This window comes from Hemicordylus capensis, chromosome 2, assembly GCF_027244095.1.
Source record: "Hemicordylus capensis ecotype Gifberg chromosome 2, rHemCap1.1.pri, whole genome shotgun sequence".
Lineage (NCBI taxonomy): Eukaryota > Metazoa > Chordata > Lepidosauria > Squamata > Cordylidae > Hemicordylus > Hemicordylus capensis.
In genome coordinates, this window is record NC_069658.1 from 237,075,298 (window position 1) to 237,093,765 (window position 18,468).

The window sequence follows — 18,468 nt, forward strand, 5'->3', positions numbered from 1 at the left end:
TGAGAGGAGAGGCCTGCCAGGTGGTGTAGTGGTAGAGCCAGCGTGGTGTAGTGGTTAGAGTGCCGGACTAGGACTGGGGAGACCCGAGTGCAAATCCCCATTCAGCCATGAAACTAGTTGGGTGACTCTGGGCCAGTCACTTCTCTCTCAGCCTAACCTACTTCACAGGGTTGTTGTGAAAGAGAAACTCAAGTATGTAGTACACTGCTCTGGGCTCCATGGAGGAAGAGCGGGATATAAATGTAATAATAAAATAATAATAATAATAGTCGGAGGGAGCTCAGTGTTCACTCCTCTGTGATTTATTTTATTTTATTAGTTATGTTCAAAACTCGTGTTCTGCTCTTCTTCAAGGAGCTCAGAGTGGTATACATGGTCATTGTAGTCCTCACAACATCCCTGTGAGGTAGGGTGTGTTATGTCTGGTCATGGATCCCCAAGAACCTCAGGGTTACCCCTCATAGTGGTATGGGGAACTTGGTCACGGCAACCTACAAGGCCCTTCCCCTCCAACGGCCTTCTAGCTCTGTTGGGGACCCCCACTTACTTAATGCGGATCAGGCAGGCCTCTCCCTTCTCTCAGCGTGGCTTCCAGATTTAGTCAGAGGGAGCTCAGTGTTCACTCTTCTGTGGTTTATTTTATTGTATTAGTTATGTTCAACACTCGTGTTCTGCTCTTCTCCTAGGAGCTCAGAGGATGGTACATGGTCGTTATTGTCCTCACAACATCCCTGTGAGGTAGGGTTGTTATGTCTGGTCATGGATCCCCAAGAACCCCAGGGTTACCCCTCATAGTGGTATGGGGACTTAGTCACAGCAACCTACAAGGCCCTTCCCTCCAACGGCCTTCTAGCTCCATTGGGGACCCCCACTTACCAACTGAACCAATTGGCCAGGAGGACCTAGACCACCTAGGTCTGACCAGTCTCACCTTAGGCTCCCCAGAGACTTCCGGGCGGCGGATCTGGCCCCACTTACGGCCCAAACCTTACATGCCTTGAGCCCAGCCCTGCAACCTCTCAGGAGGCCCTGCCAGTGGGTAAACAAGCGCACTAGTCTTCTCAGGTTCTAAGCAGTCTAGCATAACCCTTCCACCCCTAAACAGTTTGTGGAAGCAGCCAAACTCCTCCCAGCACACCAGATCCTCCACCTAGGAGAGCTGATAAGACACCCAGCTGGACAAACTCTTCCTACCCCGGGACCGAAGACATACCCTGGAGTCAGAGGTATGAAAGGTGCTGAAATCCAACTTAGCACCTCTCATGGGCCTGTCCATATTTTGGGGTCTGATGGTGGCAAGCCTACAGTCCGTGCCCTGGGGGCGTTTCAATCTGAAGCCTCTGCAGTGGTTCCTCCTTCCCTTTCAGACGGGCATAGCAATTAAGTCCAACTGATGGGTTGCTATGCCCCAAGACGTTCGATACTCCCTAAGGTAGTGGCTCACCCCCCACACACACATCTTTCGGGGGGGGGAAGGAGTTCCTCGATCCCCCCAGAATCATCGTGACCACGGACGCCAGCAAGAGGGGATGGGGAGCACACTGTTAGGACCGGTCAGACCAGGGAAGGTTGTTGGCAGAGGAACGCCAACACAGCCTAAACTGACTAGAACTCAGGGCCATCCACCTAGCCCTACAGGAATTAGTGACCTCTCTTCTACATTGCCACGTACTTATCCACACGGACAACACCACGGCGAAGGCTCACGTAAATTGTCAAGGGGGTACCAGTTCCGGGCCCCTCCAGGCGGAGACAACACTACTGTTCCTCTGGGCAGAACGCCGTGTGGAACCCTTGATGGCTCACCACGTCCAGGGCAACATGAATACAATACTGGACTGGCTGAGCCGCTTGGGCATCCCACCAGGGGAATGGTGCCCGAACCCGAAAACCTTCTCCTCACTGTGAAGCACTTTGACTTACCAGTGGCGGACCTGTTTGCGACCCCAGCGAACATGCAGCTGCCACGCTTCTTCACGAGATTTCCCTGCCGACAGGCGGGAGCAGTGGACATCCTCTCGGCGCTATGGCCCCTGGGTCGCCTCTACGCATTTCCTTCTACCCCCCTCCTGGCAAGGGTCCTATGCAGAGTCAAGCTCCTTCAAACCCAGCTCATCTTGGTGGGCCCCGTATTGGCCTCGGAGGCCATGGTTCGCAGAGATCTACAACCTCACCTCTGAACCCCACCTGCTGCCCCCTGTCATGCCAGATCTCCTGCAACAAGGCCCAGTCTCTCATCCTGATCCAGGCTGGTTAAAGCTAGCCGCCTGGAAACTGAACAGCGCCTCCTGAAGCACCGTGGATACTCGACACTGTCTTGAACACCATGCTAGCCTCCAGACGTCCTTCCACTAACCAAATATATCAGTCTATGTGGAGGGCCTCCCTACGCTGGTTGGACCACCACGGGGTGCCAAGAGGGTCCGCCTCCATGTATCACTTGCTACAGTTCCTACAAGACGGTTTGGACAAAGGTCTCTCGGCGATCACTCTGAAACGCAAAGCCTTCTTCCTTGTGGGTCTCATTGCGGGTACCTCTAAGAGAGCTGGCCGTCGCCACCCACTCTTCAGACGTTTCCTGCAGGGTGCTACTCCCCTGTCCCCACCGGTGGTCCACCGTTTCCCCACTTGGAAGCTGCATACCGTTCTCCAGGCCCTTCAGGGGCCCCTGCTTCGAGCCATTGTCTTCTATTCCCCTGTGGATACTATCACTCAAACTTGCATTCCTAGTGGCCATCACCTCTGCATGCAGGGTGTCTGAGCTCAGGGCTCTGTCCATACACAGAAACCTCGGTATCTTCTCGGAAGACTCAGTTAAGCCAATCCAGACCCTTTGCCGTCCCAAGGTAGCATTCCCCTTTTCACATGTCCCAGGACGTCGTGCTACCTTCCTTTTGCCTGCACCCGGTTCACTCAGTGGAAGAGGCGTGGCATAAGCTCGACGTCTGCAGATGTCTCAAAATCTACATCAGGCGGACCAATTACATTAGAACCTCTGAGTCCCTCTTTGTTTCCTTTCTCCCCAGATCCATGGGTCGGCCAGTGACACCTGCCACCATAGCTAGGTGGCTTAAGGCTTGTATATCTCTGGCGTATGAATCACAAGGCCTTAGGGTTCCAGCTATGGTTCTCGCCCATTCCTCTAGGTCAGCAACCATGTCAGCGGCTTTTCCCACTACTGCCCCCGTCCAGGACATCTGCTGAGCGGCAACCTGGTGGGCTCGCTCTACCATTGCCAGACACAGTAAACTCGATATGTTTGCATCTGCACAGGCAGCGTTCGGGAGGAGAGGCCCCCAGCAGGTGCTCCCTGCATGGTAGTAGCTGGTACCTTCCCTCTTGGGACCCAGAGCTTTGGTATGTCCCATCTGTGAGACGCCCTTGGACCCAGAACAGCAGAGAACGGAGCATCAGTTACCGTGAAGGCTTCTTCTTGTTGCGGGGTCCAAGGCTGTCTCGACCCACCCTTCGTGCCAGCTCCTACCGTCCAGAAATCCGTTAGTATAAATTTTCTGCCAAGTGATTACTATAACGTTGGCCTAGTTAGTTTCTGGCCGTGTTTGTTTGACTTGTTTTTTGCACATAGTTTATCAGGGGCTTGCTTTGCATCATTGTGCCTGTTGCTTCTGGTACTGAAAGAACTAGGGAGGGGCTTCCTCCTCCCGAACTTAAACTCTAACTAATTTGCATAGTCTTGCCTTGGAGTCATGTGGGTGAAGATAACCCACCTGTGAGACGCCCTTGGACCCCGCAGCAAGAAGGAGCCTTCACGGTGAGTAACCAATGCTCCGTTCTCTCTCTCTCTCTCTCTCTCTCTTTTTTTGCTATGTCAACCACTTGTTGAAAAGTGATATTAATATATTGAGTGATTCTGTAGAGCAGGTTTTCTCAATGTGTGGGTCCCCAGATGTTATTGGACTTCAACTCCCATAATCCCCAGCCCCAGTAGCCTTTGGTTGGGAATTATGGGAGTTGAAGTTCAATTACATCTGGGGACCCACACGTTGAGAAACCCTGCTGTAGAGGAACATTGATGGAGTTTGTTTGTTCCCAACTTTCCAAAATATGAAATCTTTCACATTCAGCAGAAGTAAATAACACCAATCTCAAAAATCTAAACATAATAAGAAAAGGTTGAAAACCCAGATATTGAAAAGTATATAAGAAGGTCTCTCACCACTCCTGTTGATTCAATCTGCAGATCAGTTTCAGTCACACAGGGTAGAATTCAAAACAGGAGATGCAATAAAATCAAAAGAAAACTCATAGGAACTATCTATAGCTAAGGACAATTGCGAAAAAGAGAGAACAAGCAAAAGGAGAGAAACAATCCCCCTAAGAGGAAAGGGGTCTTTGAGGGAGAGAAGTTCCCAAAAAAAGGGCAAGGTTGGCCCCAAAAGGACAAAAAAGACAAATAGAAAATGTTTTCCACCAAAAGGGGAAGAACAAAACAAAAACAAAGCCTGCTTTGTCCTTTCAGGGTGGAGAGCTGGTCTTGTGGTAGCAAGCATGACTTGTCCCCTTAGATAAGCAGGGTCTGCCCTGGTTGCATATGAATGGGAGACTACATATGTGAGCACTGTAAGATATTCTCCTTAAGGGATGGAGCCACTCTGGGAAGATCATGGTAGGTTTCAGGTTCCCTCCCTGGCATCTCCCAGATAGGGCTGTGCGAGACTCCAGCCTGCAGCTTTGGTGTAGCTGCAGCCTGTCTGTGTAGACAATACTGAGCTAGATGGACCAATGGTCTGACTCAGTATATGGCAGCTTCCTATGTACGATCTTGCCTCCCCTTTGGGGGAAGAACCTTTCCCCTTTCAGAGGATTGTTCCTCTCCATTTTGCATGTTTCTCTCTTTTTCTCAGTTCTTAGCTATGGGCTTTAAGATCTGCAGACTGAATCAACAGGAGTGGTGAGAGATCTGGTTATATTCTGTTCAATATCTGGAGGTTTTAACCTTTTCTTATGTTTAGAGTTTTGAGATTTGTTTTATTGACTTTTGCTGAAATGTGCTCTGCTAATTTGTGACAAATGTGATTCAAATAAAAGGGTTATCCTAAACTCTAGATTTGGTGTTTCCTTTGGGACAGTGGGCAAGCAGCTAGGTCACGCTCCAACAACCCATCATCAAATCCTGGCTATTGGGAAAGTGGGGAATAAGGAAACTCCTTGGACATCCCCTTTCCTTCTCACACCACCTTACTTGAACAACTCTTCTGACTGGAAAAGAAAAAGAACCCTGATGTGATGAGCAAGGGAGGAAATGTTTCCTTCTTTGTTTCTTTCAGGGCCAGGTGACCTTTGAGGATGTGGCTGTGCATTTCACAGAGGAGGAGTGGGCTCTGCTGGATTGCGGCCAGAAGACTCTGCACAGGGAAGTCATGGAAGAGAATGGCTGGAATGTGGCCTCTCTGGGTAAGACACTTCCTTTTTCTCCTTAAAAAACATCTAAGGGATGGGACTGGTTCCATGGCAGCAATATTGCTGAGCCATGGGCTTTGATCAACCTATGGGTCAGAGGACCAGTCTGGTGAGCTTGTCCATGTCAAACTAGAAGCTGGAAGATCTGGGTCTGAATGCCCCTCAGTGATGAAGCTCATTGGGTGGCTCTGAACCAAGAATCTCTCAGCCTAACATACCTTAGAGGGTTGTTGTGTGGGGTGGAATAGAAATGCAATTAATGAATGTAAAGAAATGAAGCCTCCCTGAGGCACTTCTGTATGACAGACCCTGAAGAGGTGACACTTCCTCATATGGGCTCATACCTTTGGTCCATCCAATTCACCAGGACCCTGACTGGCTCAAGCTCTCCAGGGTTTCAGATGAAGAATTCCCCAGGGCTGCATGGAGATGGAAGCTGGGAACTCCTGCAGGCCAAATAGACGCTCTGCCCCTGAGCTGCAGCCCCTCCCCTCAGGAGGCTGACCGTCTGCAGGGAGGAGGAGCTCAGCCTTCCCAAGGAGCCAGGGTGGAGTGGCTGTGATCCATCGGAATAACATCTCCCTTGCCAGAATCCCCGTGAGACAATTGGACCATAGCGAGTGTGTGTATCTAGGCCTTGGGACGCGGGATAGATTGGGGATTCTATCAGTGTACCGAGCAACCTGTTGCACAATGGAATCCCTAACTGACAGAGTTGGTTGCAAGTTGGTGTTGGGGCCACCTAGGCTTTTGGTGCTGGGTGACTTCAATGTTCACTTTGGGGCTGGCTTTTCTGGTGCAACTTAGGAGTTCATAGCGGCCATGACAACTATGGGCTTATCCCAATTGGACATGGGGAGGCTGCTGTGAAAAAGGCCAATTCGATGCCAGGGAGCATTAGGAAGGGGACTGAAAATAAAGCTGCTAATATTATCATGCCCTCATACAAAACTATGGTGCGGCCACACCTGGAGTACTGCATACAATTCTGGTCACAACATCTAAAAAAGGACATTGTAGAACTGGAAAAGGTGCAGAAGAGGGCAACCAAGATGATCAGAGGCCTAGAGCACCTTTCTTGTGAGGCAAGACTATAACACCTGGGGCTTTTTTAGTTTAGAAAAAAGACGACTGCGGGGAGACATGATAGAGGTCTATAAATCATGCATGGTGTGGAGAAAGTGGAGAGAGAGAAATTCTTCTCCCTCTCACATAACACTAGAACCAGGGGTCATCCCATGAAATTGCCAGGAAATCTAGGACCAACAAACAGAAGTACCTTTTCACACAATGCATAATCAACTTGTGGAATTCTCTACCACAAGACATGGTGACAGCCAACAACCTGGAGGGCTTTAAGAAGGGTTTGGATAACTTCATGGAGGACAGGTCTACCAATGGCTACTAGTTGGAGGGCTATAGGCCACCTCCAGCCTCAAAGACAGGATGCCTCCGTGTACCAGTTGTAGGGGAGTAACAGCAGGAGAGAGGGCATGCCCTCAACTCCTCCTGCCTGTAGGTTTCCAGCTGCATCTGGTGGGCCACTGTGTGAAACAGGATGCTGGACTAGATGGGCCTTCTTGGGTCTGATCCAGTAGGGCTGTTCTTATGTTCAAGGGTGCAGGACCTATAGGATTCCAAGATGCCTTGGAGGTTTGGTGGTAGTTTCTGCTGGTGATTCTGTCAATGCCCTGGTGGAGACCTGGAATAGGGAGCTTACCAGGGCAGTAGACACAATTGCCCCTAAGCACCCATAGACATACATTTTGGGTGGTATAAAAATACGTTAAACAATACCTACAGGTTTCTGGGCAAAATACAAAATGCTGGTCATTACCTCCAAAGCCCTAAACGGTTTGGGACCGGGTTACCTAGGAGAGCGCCTTGATTTTCTAAGTAAAACAATGCAATGGCAGGAGAAGACCAGACCATTTGTGCATGTATTCTATCCTCTAAATTGCATGGCCAACATTTGGGAGTCTGCAACATTGATTTAGAAGAGTTAAAATCAGAACTCCCTATTTTGGAGTTCTTCTAAATAATTAATATCAATCTTATCTATCTCTCTAAATTTTGGATAAAGAAAAGTTACTGGTTTAGGCACATCCCTTAAGTGTCCCAAATCTAATAATAAGGAGAGAGTTTCCGAGGCAGCAATTTCATCTGGCCTGAAGATCTGTTAGCAAATGTTGAAGCGGAACCAAGTGCCAATTAGCCAACACTGATAATTCAAATCCAGACCTCAAACTATCCAAAGATTTAAAAACAAAATCAGATGCAAGAACCTTGCCTATGCCCCAAATTCTCCATATATATATCCACCAACACTGAAACGAATACCTGCCAAGATTTGAATAGAGCCACATGAGAATTCTCAAGTTGTTACCAAGTCGAAAGTGCAGCCTGCTCCCCATTTCATTGCACGACAGAAGCTAAAATAGAAGCCCAATGTTAACTAGAGGTGGTGAGAAATGAAACCCGTCTTCTCTCACCAGCAATTATTATTTACCCAGAGAAGATTTAGGAGGGCCCCATGCCACAAAAATCTGTTCACTAATCTATTAACCCTCTTAAAATAGGAAATGGATTATAAGCACTGGAAGACCTCTTAAAATATATTAGCTGAAGCAATAAATTCATTTTAACAACCTTTATCCTACTTCAAATCTTAGACCACCTATCTATATCTTTTCATCAGCTCCAAAAACCTTGAAAATTTTAAAATAAACATCTACATAAGAACAGCCCTGCTGGATCAGGCCCAAAGCCCATCTAGTCCAGCATCCTGTTTCACAGTGGCCCACCAGATGCAACAGGAAGCCTACAGGCAGGAGTTGAGGGCCTGCCCTCTCTCCTGCCAGTACTCCCCTGCAACTGGTACTCAGAGGCACCCTGCCCTTGAGGCTGGAGGTGGCCCACAGCCCTCTGAATAGTAGCCATTGATAGACCTCTCCTCCATGAAGTCATCCAAATCCCTCTTAAAGCCATCCAGGTTGTTGGCTGTCACCACATCCTGTGGCAGAGAGTTCCACAAGTGGATCACGCGTTGTGTGAAGAAGTACTTCCGTTTGTTGGTCTTAGACCTCCTGGCAATCAATTTCATGGAGTGACCCCTGGTTCTAGTGTTGTGTGAGAGGGAAAAGAATCTCTCTCTCTCCACTTTCTCCACACCATGCATGACTATATAGACCTCTATCATGTCTCCCCGCAGTCGTCTTTTTTCTAAACTAAAAAGCCCCAGGTGTTGTAGTCTGGCCTCATAAGAAAGGTGCTCTAGCACCCTGATCATCTTGGTTGCCCTCTTCTTTCTATCTATCTATCTATATGTAATAGCCTAAGGACGAACGTGGCAATCCGCGCCCACACAGTGCATAACCAACCAGAGGCAATCTTGCAGTCTGCACTCTCAGGTGAACCCTTCCTTGCTGGCAAAGGAGAGCAGCCAGCCCCTATGCAGAGGGGCTTGCGAGACAAGCAACAAGGGAGGGGGAAGAGAGAGAGGAAGGAAAGAGCAAGAAATAAGAAGGGAGGGAGAGTGAAATACAGAAGGGGAAAGGAGAAAGAGAAAAATAGAGTTAAAATTAAAAGAAGAAACGAGGGAGGTGGGAGGAGAGTGAGAAAACAGGGAGGGAGGAAGAGAAAGAAAGAGGAAGGATAGAGCGAGAAATAAGGGAAGGAACAAGTGAAAAATACAGAAGGGAAAGGGAGAAGGAAAAATGGAGAGAGTGAAAATGAAAGGAAGAAACGAAACGAGGGGGGAAAGAGAGATATGAGAAGATAGAGAGCGTAAAACATTAAGGGGGACAGAAAGAAGGGAGGAGAGAGAAAAGGAGGGAGATGCAGTGAGTAAGAAATAAGAAAGGGGAAGAAAGAGGATGAGAGACAGAGAGAAAACTAAAAAATAAAGTGATAGAGAGAGTATTTGGGGAACAGAAAAAGTAAGAGGGAGGGAAATTGGGAGGCAGCTGGAGCAGGAGCAAGGGGCTGAATGACACATGGACGCCAGAGTGGAGGAAGCAACATGTTGGAAGCAACGGGATGGAGGGTGGGCAGGCCTCTGCGGTGAGGGGGCTGTGGCGAGAGCCAAAGGGAACAAAAACATACTAGTGCACAGATGCTCTGTGAGTCCATCAATCTTTCTGTCACTTTTGAGACCACAAAAAGCATGACTCCTCCAAAGAGGATGGAGCGGCAGCAACAGGAGGTGGAGGAGGAGGCTGGGCTTCCTCACTGATCACCAAAGTGAGCTGCGATTTGATGGTGGAGTTGATAGAATCAGCATAGAAATGGTTCTTGACAGTGTCATATGTGAACATGGATGCGATATGTGATCATGTTGGGGAAATTGATGTAAAGATAATGAGTACCTGTGTTTCAGATCCACGGTTTTGGCGCTATGGTGGTGCCAAGAGGCACCCGATCCAGGATCCAGGCACCACAACCAAACAAACAGGGACTGCAGAGCAATAATTTCTCTTTTTATTCTTTAGCGTTAGGAACTGTTCTTAACATCTGGCATGTTGCACAGCAAATCCTGGCAGCAGCAAGCATATGGCCAACTAATTTGATAAGCCTACAGCACCGGGTATTCCCAGGTGGTCTCCCATCCAAGTACTAACCAGGCCTGACCCTGCTTAGCTTCCAAGATCGGGCGCATTCAGGATAGTGTGGCCGTAGACTCTCCGTAAGCTCTCTTGACAGTTCTTTCTCTATCCAAGGTTTTGACCAATTTTCTCACTTCATCCCTGCAGGTGACAGTTGGGGGAGGAAGAAGGAGGAAAAACCTAGCAGAGGATATTGGGGAGGTGCCAGATGGAAAAAAAAAGAAGAAGAGAGAGAGGGAACTGAAGCAAAATGGGAGAACAAGATTGGACCATCTGCTTCTCAGCACAGCGAAGTCCATAAAAATGGAATGCAAAAAACAATGCAGAAAGAAAGACAGAGAAGCTTCCAGCCCCCGAGCAGTAAAAGCTTCAGTCCTGAACCAGGCTTTAAATGTCAGGAGGAAATGCACACAGAAAAAAGATCATATAAATTCTTGGTGTGTGGAAAGAGCTTCAGCAATGAGGAAATGCTTACTGGACATCAAAGAATGCACAAAGGAGAGAAAGCATATGAATGCTTGGAGTGTGGAAAGTGCTTCAGCAGTAAGGGAAATCTTAATGTACATCAAAGAATCCACACAGGAGAGAACCCATATAAATGCTTGGAGTGTGGAAAGAGCTTCAGGCAGAAGGGAATGCTTACTAGGCATCAAACAATCCACACAGGAGAGAAACCATATAAATGCTTGGAGTGTGGAAATAGCTTCAGGCAGAAGGGAAGACTTATTGTGCATCAAAGAATCCACACAGGAGAGAAACCATATAAATGCTTGGAGTGTGGAAAGAGCTTCACTGAGAATGGAATGCTTACTAGGCATCAAAGAAGCCACACAGGAGAGAAACCATATAAATGCTTGGAGTGTGGAAAGAGCTTCAGTCAGAAGGGAAGTCTTACTGTGCATCAAAGAACCCACACAGGGGAGAACCCATATAAATGCTTGGAGTGTGGAAGCAGCTTCAGGTGGAGGGAAATGCTTACTATGCATCAAAAAAACCACACAGGAGAGAACCCATATAAATGCTTGGAGTGTGGAAAGAGCTTCAGTAAGAATGGAAAGCTTACTGTGCATCAAAGAACCCACACAGGGGAGAAACCATATAAATGTCTGGTGTGTGGAAAGAGCTTCAGCACAAATGGAACACTTACTAGACATAAAAGAACCCACACAGGAGAGAAACCATATAAATGCTTGGAGTGTGGAAGCAGCTTCAGGTGGAAGGAAATACTTATTAGTCATCAAAGAACTCACACAGGAGAGAACCCATATAAATACTTAGAGTGTAAAAGGAGCTTCAGCAAGAATGGAATCCTCACTATGCACCCAAGAACCCAGACTGGAGAGAAACCATATGCATGTTTGGAGTGTGGAAAGAGCTTCAGACAGAAGGGAAATCTTATTCTGCATCAAAGAAACCACACAGGAGAAAAACCATATAAATGCTTGGAGTGTGGAAAGAGCTTCAGCTGGAAGGGAAATCTTATTGTGCATCAAAGAATCCACACAGGAGAGAAACCATATAAATGCTTGGAGTGTGGAAAGAGCTTCAGGCAGAAGGCAATTCTTACTAGGCATCAAAGAACCCACACAGGAGAGAAACCATATAAATGTTTGGAGTGTGAAAAGAGCTTCAGACGGAAGGGAAGTCTTATTGTGCATCAAAGAAGCCACACAGGAGAGAAACCATATAAATGCTTGAAGTGTGGAAAGAGCTTCAGTGAGAATGGAATGCTTACTAGGCATCAAAGAACCCATACAGGAGAGAAACCATATAAGTGCTTGGAGTGTGGAAAGAGCTTCGCGCGGAAGGAAAATCTTATTATGCATCAAAGAACCCACGCAGAAGAGAAAACATATAACTGCTTGGAGTATGTCACAGGTAGGGAATAGTCCCTATGCATATTTAATTTCAGCTTGTTTTAATTACATATATTCAATTATATAACTGTAATTAATTATATTACTGTAACCTTCTCTTCTGTTTTGGCTTGTGGCTGTAACATTAAAGAACTTGAACTTGAAATTGAGCATAAGGAGGGAGGCCCTAATTAGACCCCTGAGAGAGAAGAAGATGTGGGAATTGGAGGCTATAGAGAAAAGAACAGTTTTAGGGCTGGAAGGGGAGTAGCCTCTATGTCTCTACAAATGTTAAAATTTAGTTCAAATATGTTAGGCGGTCCACTAGTTAGCCTACTTGTGCCTTAAACTGTCCATTATCCGCCATCTTGAATTGGAGTGGATAACATCACCACAAACTCTTCCTTTGGATCTCCATATATCCCTGTACAAAATTACGTCCAAATTGGTTCCCATGTGCCTCAGGCATATGCCCTATTGAATCACATCATCAATAATAATAAAATAAATTTTATTAAAATTAGATTTTTTTAAAAATCAGATTAAAAACAGTGATTAAGTTCAAATTAAAACTTAAAATTATAAAAAGTTAAAGAAGCTTCTACTACGCCATTGAGGTGTCCCTGTATATCCCTACAACTGTATCCATTTTGGTTCCTATTGGTCTAGGCATTGCAATGTTGATAGGGACACACACCCCGACAGACACTTACACAGAATGCCTGGGTGATCATAAGCTTACTTTCCTTAAGGAAAGCAGGCTTTAAAAAAAGGCAAGATAGGAATGGGTCAGTTAGGATTGTGAAGACTAGGGTGATGTAAATGAGTTGTGTCAAAGCAGGACCATAAAAGTAAACAGAAATCGAGAAGAGAAGAGCTGGTCTTGCAGTAAAGGTAAAGTGTGTCATCAAGTCGGTGTGGACTCCTGCTGACCACAGAGCCCTGTTAGTAGAATACAGAAGAGGGTTACCATTGTCATCTCCCGTGCAGTATGAGATGATGCCTTTCAGCATCTTCCTATATCGCTGCTGCCTGATTTAGGGGTTTTCCATAGTCTAGGAAACATACCAGCAGGGATTCAAATCGGCAACCTCTGGCTTACTAGTCAAGTCATTTCCCCATTGAGCCATTAGGTGGCTTCAGCATGTATTACTTCCTGCTAGTTTGGTCCTAGAGAGAGGGGGGAAGGAGCTGGCGAAGCCAGGGTGTGTCAGTTCCCAACCCTAACCCTTTATTATGTTCTTACTCAGCTTTTGTGCAAAGATTGGTAACTTCTCACATCTGGGAAGATCCCCCAATAAATGCCAAGCATTTTAAATTATATATTCAATACTGTTAGAATGTCTACCAAAGGTTGTTGAAATATTATTTGCTATTAATAGAGTATCTCTTTGAGTAGTCTTAGGTTTATAATAGGCCGACTTAATCACTCTATTTGGTAATTGTCTCTCCTTAATTTAGGACTGCTTTTTAAAGGACGAAAAAATATTAGAGTTTCTACGTAAACCTAGCATTTGAGAATATGGTAAAGCGTCGATGCTCAATTCAAATTGCGCAGGTGTGCTGGAGTGCCTCGCTTTTCTCAAGGGCTGCTGGGCTGGATGGTCAGGCTCAGCTGCCACTCCCGTTCCACCTGACCCTATCACGGGGTGTGTGTGTGTGCTCAGCTCAGCCACCGCCGCCACCAGTTGCGCACATGGCGGCTAGAATTATTTTAAAGATCAGCGGTTCAGCCTTGTGGCGGTGGCAGGACCACCGTGTGGCAGCAGCCTCATGGCAGTTACAGCGAGCCTTGTGGCAGGAGCCCAACATTACTCAGCTATATGCAGTAGGTTAGTAAAATGCTCTTTGGGGAACTTCACAGAAATAGTCTTTTGAATAATTATTTGAAATCAAGGAAGGAAAGAAGGAAATAGCTACACACACTCCTATACTCCTGCTGTATGCACATCACCATCGATACTTCTCAGTACTATGCATTGTTTACATGTTATATGATAAAATTGATGACAATCTAAGTGGCAACACTCTAGAAATTTGGTCTCTAGTAAAAATGGAGCCACCAAGGTAGGCAAAGGGTAAATTTAACCTTTGTAGAAAACCTGGGATGAAAAGATGCTCTTGGTTTTCTTCAGAAAGAAAAGTGAAATGAGATCTCGCCACCAATCTTGTTCATGTTTAAATTGTTGATTTATCTGTTTGACTGGGAATGGTGGGGTTAATAAAAGTTAGTACACTATTAAACTATTTATTAGTACACTATTAAACTATTTATTTTATTAGTTAATAAAATCAGTATCTGCTAGCTTGACTTTCGCCTACAAGAAATTACACAAGCCTTCCCTGAATGGGATAATGAATACATTTATGATAATGCACAATGGTGGACGCTTTAAAAATTCTCTCTCTTACATTTACTCTTGGTGAAAGTAAATGTTCATTTGCCAAAGCCAGCTGATTCTATTATTTATGTTCAAAACTGGTTATTTAAATGAACAATGCAGGGGAAATTGATGTTATACATATGTGTCATTTTTATTCTATAATATACCTACCTCACTGTATTTTGAAGGGAAAAACTCTAATAAAGTTTTGGTGGTTTGTTTGTTTTTTAAATTAAATGTTGCATCTTGCTGACAGGAACGTATTTAGAAATGTATGCTTATTTCCAAGTAACCTTTTTGTTTAATATAGGCAAATGCTTGGATTTGGTTTATTTTTTTTACTGCTGTCTCTTCTTCATGGCACATGCCTGAAAAACCCAAGGACCAGGTTCAGACTGCAGACTGAGAGTGGGAAGGGAAGAGGAAGGTTCAAGTTTTAGCTGGGCCAGAGTTAAGTGTGTGCCTTGTTCCATCCCTTCTCTGGATACGTACAGTAAGCCTCCTGCCTTTCCAATGGCTGGAGCTGAAGGGAAAGAGCTAAAGCAGGCCTGCTCAACTTGGCTCTCCTGCAGATGTTGACCTACAACTCCCATAATCCCTGGCCATTGGCTACTGTAGTTGGGGATTATGGGAGTTGTAGTCCAAAAACAGCAGGCCTGAGCTACAGTAAAGGGATCTTGCCCTGGGACTCGACGGCTGAGGCTCTAAGAAGAGCCGACTCCTGTGCAGAGCTCTGAGTTGGCAGCTGCTGAACTGGCACATAGAGGCAAGTACTGAAGAGTTTGAGGATGTAGTATGGCCAGGAAGGAGGTAACAATTTGCTCTGCATGACAGTTTGCAACCAAGTGAGGCTACATTTCGTGTCCGCTAAGGTCTCCAAGCAGCCCTGCCATCCCCCTTGCAAATGAGAGGGAGAGAAGAAGGGCAAAGTTTGTAGAGAAGGAGGCAGAAGTTGGTAGAGAACCGGAATGGCTTCTGCAAAGGTAAATCTTGCCTCACAAACCTTCTGGATTCCTTTGAGAATGTCAACAAGTGTGTGGATCAAGGTGATCCAGTTGACATAGTATACCTGGGTCTTCCAAAAAGCTTTCGACAAAGTTCCTCATCAAAGACTCCTGAGGAAACTTGGCAGTCATGGGATAAGGGGACAAGTACATGGGTGGATTGCTTACTGGATGAAAGACAGGAAACAGAGGGTAGGTATAAATGGAGAGTTTTCACAATGGAGGGAAGTATTAAGTGGGGTGTCCCAGGGATCTGTATTGGGACCAGTAATCTTTGATTTATTTATAAATGATCTAGAAGCAAAGGTAAGCAGCGAGGTGGCCAGATTTGCAGATGATACCAAACTCTTTCAGGTAGTGAAATCCAAAACTGATTGTGAGGAGCTCCAAAAGGATCTCTCCAAATTGGGTGAGTGTGCGACAAAATGGCAAATGTGGTTCAATGTTGGCAAGTGTAAAGTGATGCACATTGGGACAAAAAAAACCCAACTTCAAGTATATGCTGATGGGATCTGAGCTGTTGGTTAACTGACCAGGAGAGGGATCTTGGTGTCGTAGATAAAATGGTGCGGCCACACATGGAGTACTGCGTACAATTCTGGTCACCACATCTAAAACGGGACATTGTAGAACTGGAGAAGGTGCAAAAGCGGGCAACCAACATGATCAGGGGGCTAGAGTACCTTCCTTATGAGGCAAGGCTACAGCACCTGGGGCTATTAAGTTTAGGGGGGGAAACGACTGCAGGGAGACATGATAGAGGTCTATGAAATCATGCATGGTGTGGAGAAAGTAGATAGATAGAAATTCTTCTCCCTCTCACACAACACTAAAACCAGGGGTCATCCCGTGAAATTGATTGCCGGGAAATTTAGGACCAGCAAACGGAGGTACTTTTTCAAACAACACATAATCAACTTGTGGTATTCTCTGCCACAAGACGTGGTGACAGCCAACAACCTGGATGGCTTCATGGAGGAGAGGTCTATCAACGGCTACTAGTCGGTGGCTACCAGCGTGCTGTAGGGGTTAGAGTGCTGGACTCTGACTGGGGAGACTTGAGTTCAAATCTCCATTCAGCCAAAAACCTATACATTATTAAGAAGCTGAAAAAGCCTGAGTAAAAAGATGGGTTTTTAAATATTTTTTTAAAATTCTCAGAGATGTGGAAGATTGTATCTCAATGGGGAGTGCATACCCTAGTCCCAGGGCAGCAACCGAGAAGGTCCATCTCTGTGTGGTCATCAGATGAACTGGCGGCAACTGGAGATGGACCTCCAGAGACGACCGCAATGGACGGTGGGACTCATAATGAAGAAGACGTTCTCTCAAATACCCAGGGCCTAAGCCGTTTGGGGCTTTATAAGTTATAACTAGTACTTTGTATTTTGGCCAGAAACCTATAGGCAGTCAGTGTAACTCTATCAGCAGAGGTGTAATGTGGTCTCTCCGAGATGACCCAGAGACCAACCTGGTTGTCGCATTCTGAACCAACTGAAGTTCTGGACTACGTACAGCGGCAGCCCCATGTAGAGCGCATTACAGAAGTCAAGTCTAGAGGTTACCAACAAATGTACCACTGTTTTGAAGTCATTAATCTTGAGAAACGGGTGCAGCTGGCATATTGGCTGGAGCTGATAGAAAGCACCCCTGGCCACCGCCTCAACCTGAGAAACCAGGGAGAGGTGTGTATCCAGAAGTACTCCCAGACTGCAAACCTGTTCCTTTTGGGGAAGTGTGACCCCATCTAGAACAGGTAGAGCAAAATCATCTCTAGAGTTCTGACCCCGCACAATAAGTACCTCTGCCTTATCTGGATTCAGCTTCAGTTTATTCTCCCTCATCCAGCCCATTACTGCTTCCAGGCAGGCATTTAGGGAGGATATGCCAGCTCCTGAAGAAGTTGACATGATCTCTCCCAGCGGTTTCATGTAGATATTAAAAAGCATTGGAGAAAGTACGGAGCCTTGAGGGACACTGTACTTAAGCTCAGATCTCGAAGAGCAACAATCTCCAATCGACACCATCTAGAATCTGTCCGAGAGGTAGGAGTGGAACCACCATAAAACAGTGCCTCGCATCCCCAACACCCTCAGACGTTCCAGAAGGATACTATGGTCAATAGTATCAAAAGCCACCGAGAGATCTAAAAGGACCAACAAAGTCACACGTCCTCTGTCAATTCCCAATTGGAGATCCAATTAGAGATTGAAGATTGGTCTTAGATGGAGGCAGGGCAGAGTGAATCTGTTCTCCACTAGAAAGCCGGGAGCTGTTTAGGGGAAGAACCAATGGTCCTCAGGACAGAGACTGAGCAGAAACACTATAACCAAGCAAGGCGTCTGAACCCCAGATTGGAGAAAGGCTTAACTTCTCTGTAAGCTGTGACAACACTTTAAAACCACTATACTCAAACAACCTCTAGAACTTGTAATCACACTTAAGAAAATGTGTTCATTAATAATCTTGTTATTTTGTTTTATCAAGTGCATTTTGTGTCTTCTCCCATCTCAAAATAAAAGATGAATTCAAACATTTCAACAATTCAACAAAAGTTCCCAAAGCGGTTTACATAGATATAAATAAAATGGCTCCCTGTCCCCAAAGGGCTCACTATCTAAAAAAGAAACAAAAGCACCAGCAACAGCCACTGGAGGGATGCTGTGCTGGGGCTGGATAGGGCCTGAAGAGACACCCTCACTAGGGTTGTGCTGAACTACTCTGCGATCAAACTGGTTTGCAGCAAACCAAAGTGTTTCGAATAGTTCAAGCACGGATTGGACCAGCCCTGGAGAAAGGGGTCCAGACTACAGGTGAAACTCGGAAAATTAGAATATTGTGCAAAAGTCCATTAATTTCAGTAATGCAAATTAAAAGGTGAAACTGATATATGAGACAGACGCATTACATGCAAAGCGAGATAAGTCAAGCCTTAATTTGTTATAATTGTGATGATCATGGCGTACAGCTCATGAAAACCCCAAATCCACAATCCCAGAAAATTAGAATATTACATGGAACCAAGAAGACAAGGATTGTAGAATAGAACAATATCGGACCTCTGAAAAGTATAAGCATGCATATGTATTCAGTACTTGGTTTGGGCCCCTTTTGCAGCAATTACTGCCTCAATGCGGCGTGGCATGGATGCTATCAGCCTGTGGCACTGATGAAGTGTTATGGAAGACCAGGACGCTTC

At 46.0% G+C, this 18,468-nt stretch overlaps 1 protein-coding gene and 1 pseudogene across 1 annotated transcript in view; one reads left to right on the forward strand and one right to left on the reverse strand.

The window, feature by feature from the left end:
* LOC128348191 (zinc finger protein 420-like) overlaps positions 1 to 14,524 on the forward strand; it is a 64,453-nt gene extending 49,929 nt beyond the window's left edge. Inside the window, exons 7-8 of the mRNA XM_053303903.1 lie at positions 10,506 to 11,903; positions 13,343 to 14,524. Coding sequence (XP_053159878.1) covers positions 10,506 to 11,903; positions 13,343 to 13,386 — 1,442 coding nt within the window. The 3' untranslated portion in view covers positions 13,387 to 14,524. The remainder of the gene's footprint in view (positions 1 to 10,505; positions 11,904 to 13,342) is intronic.
* On the reverse strand, positions 9,992 to 10,100 carry LOC128348349 (uncharacterized; annotated as a pseudogene).
* Positions 14,525 to 18,468: the final 3,944 nt, after the last annotated feature.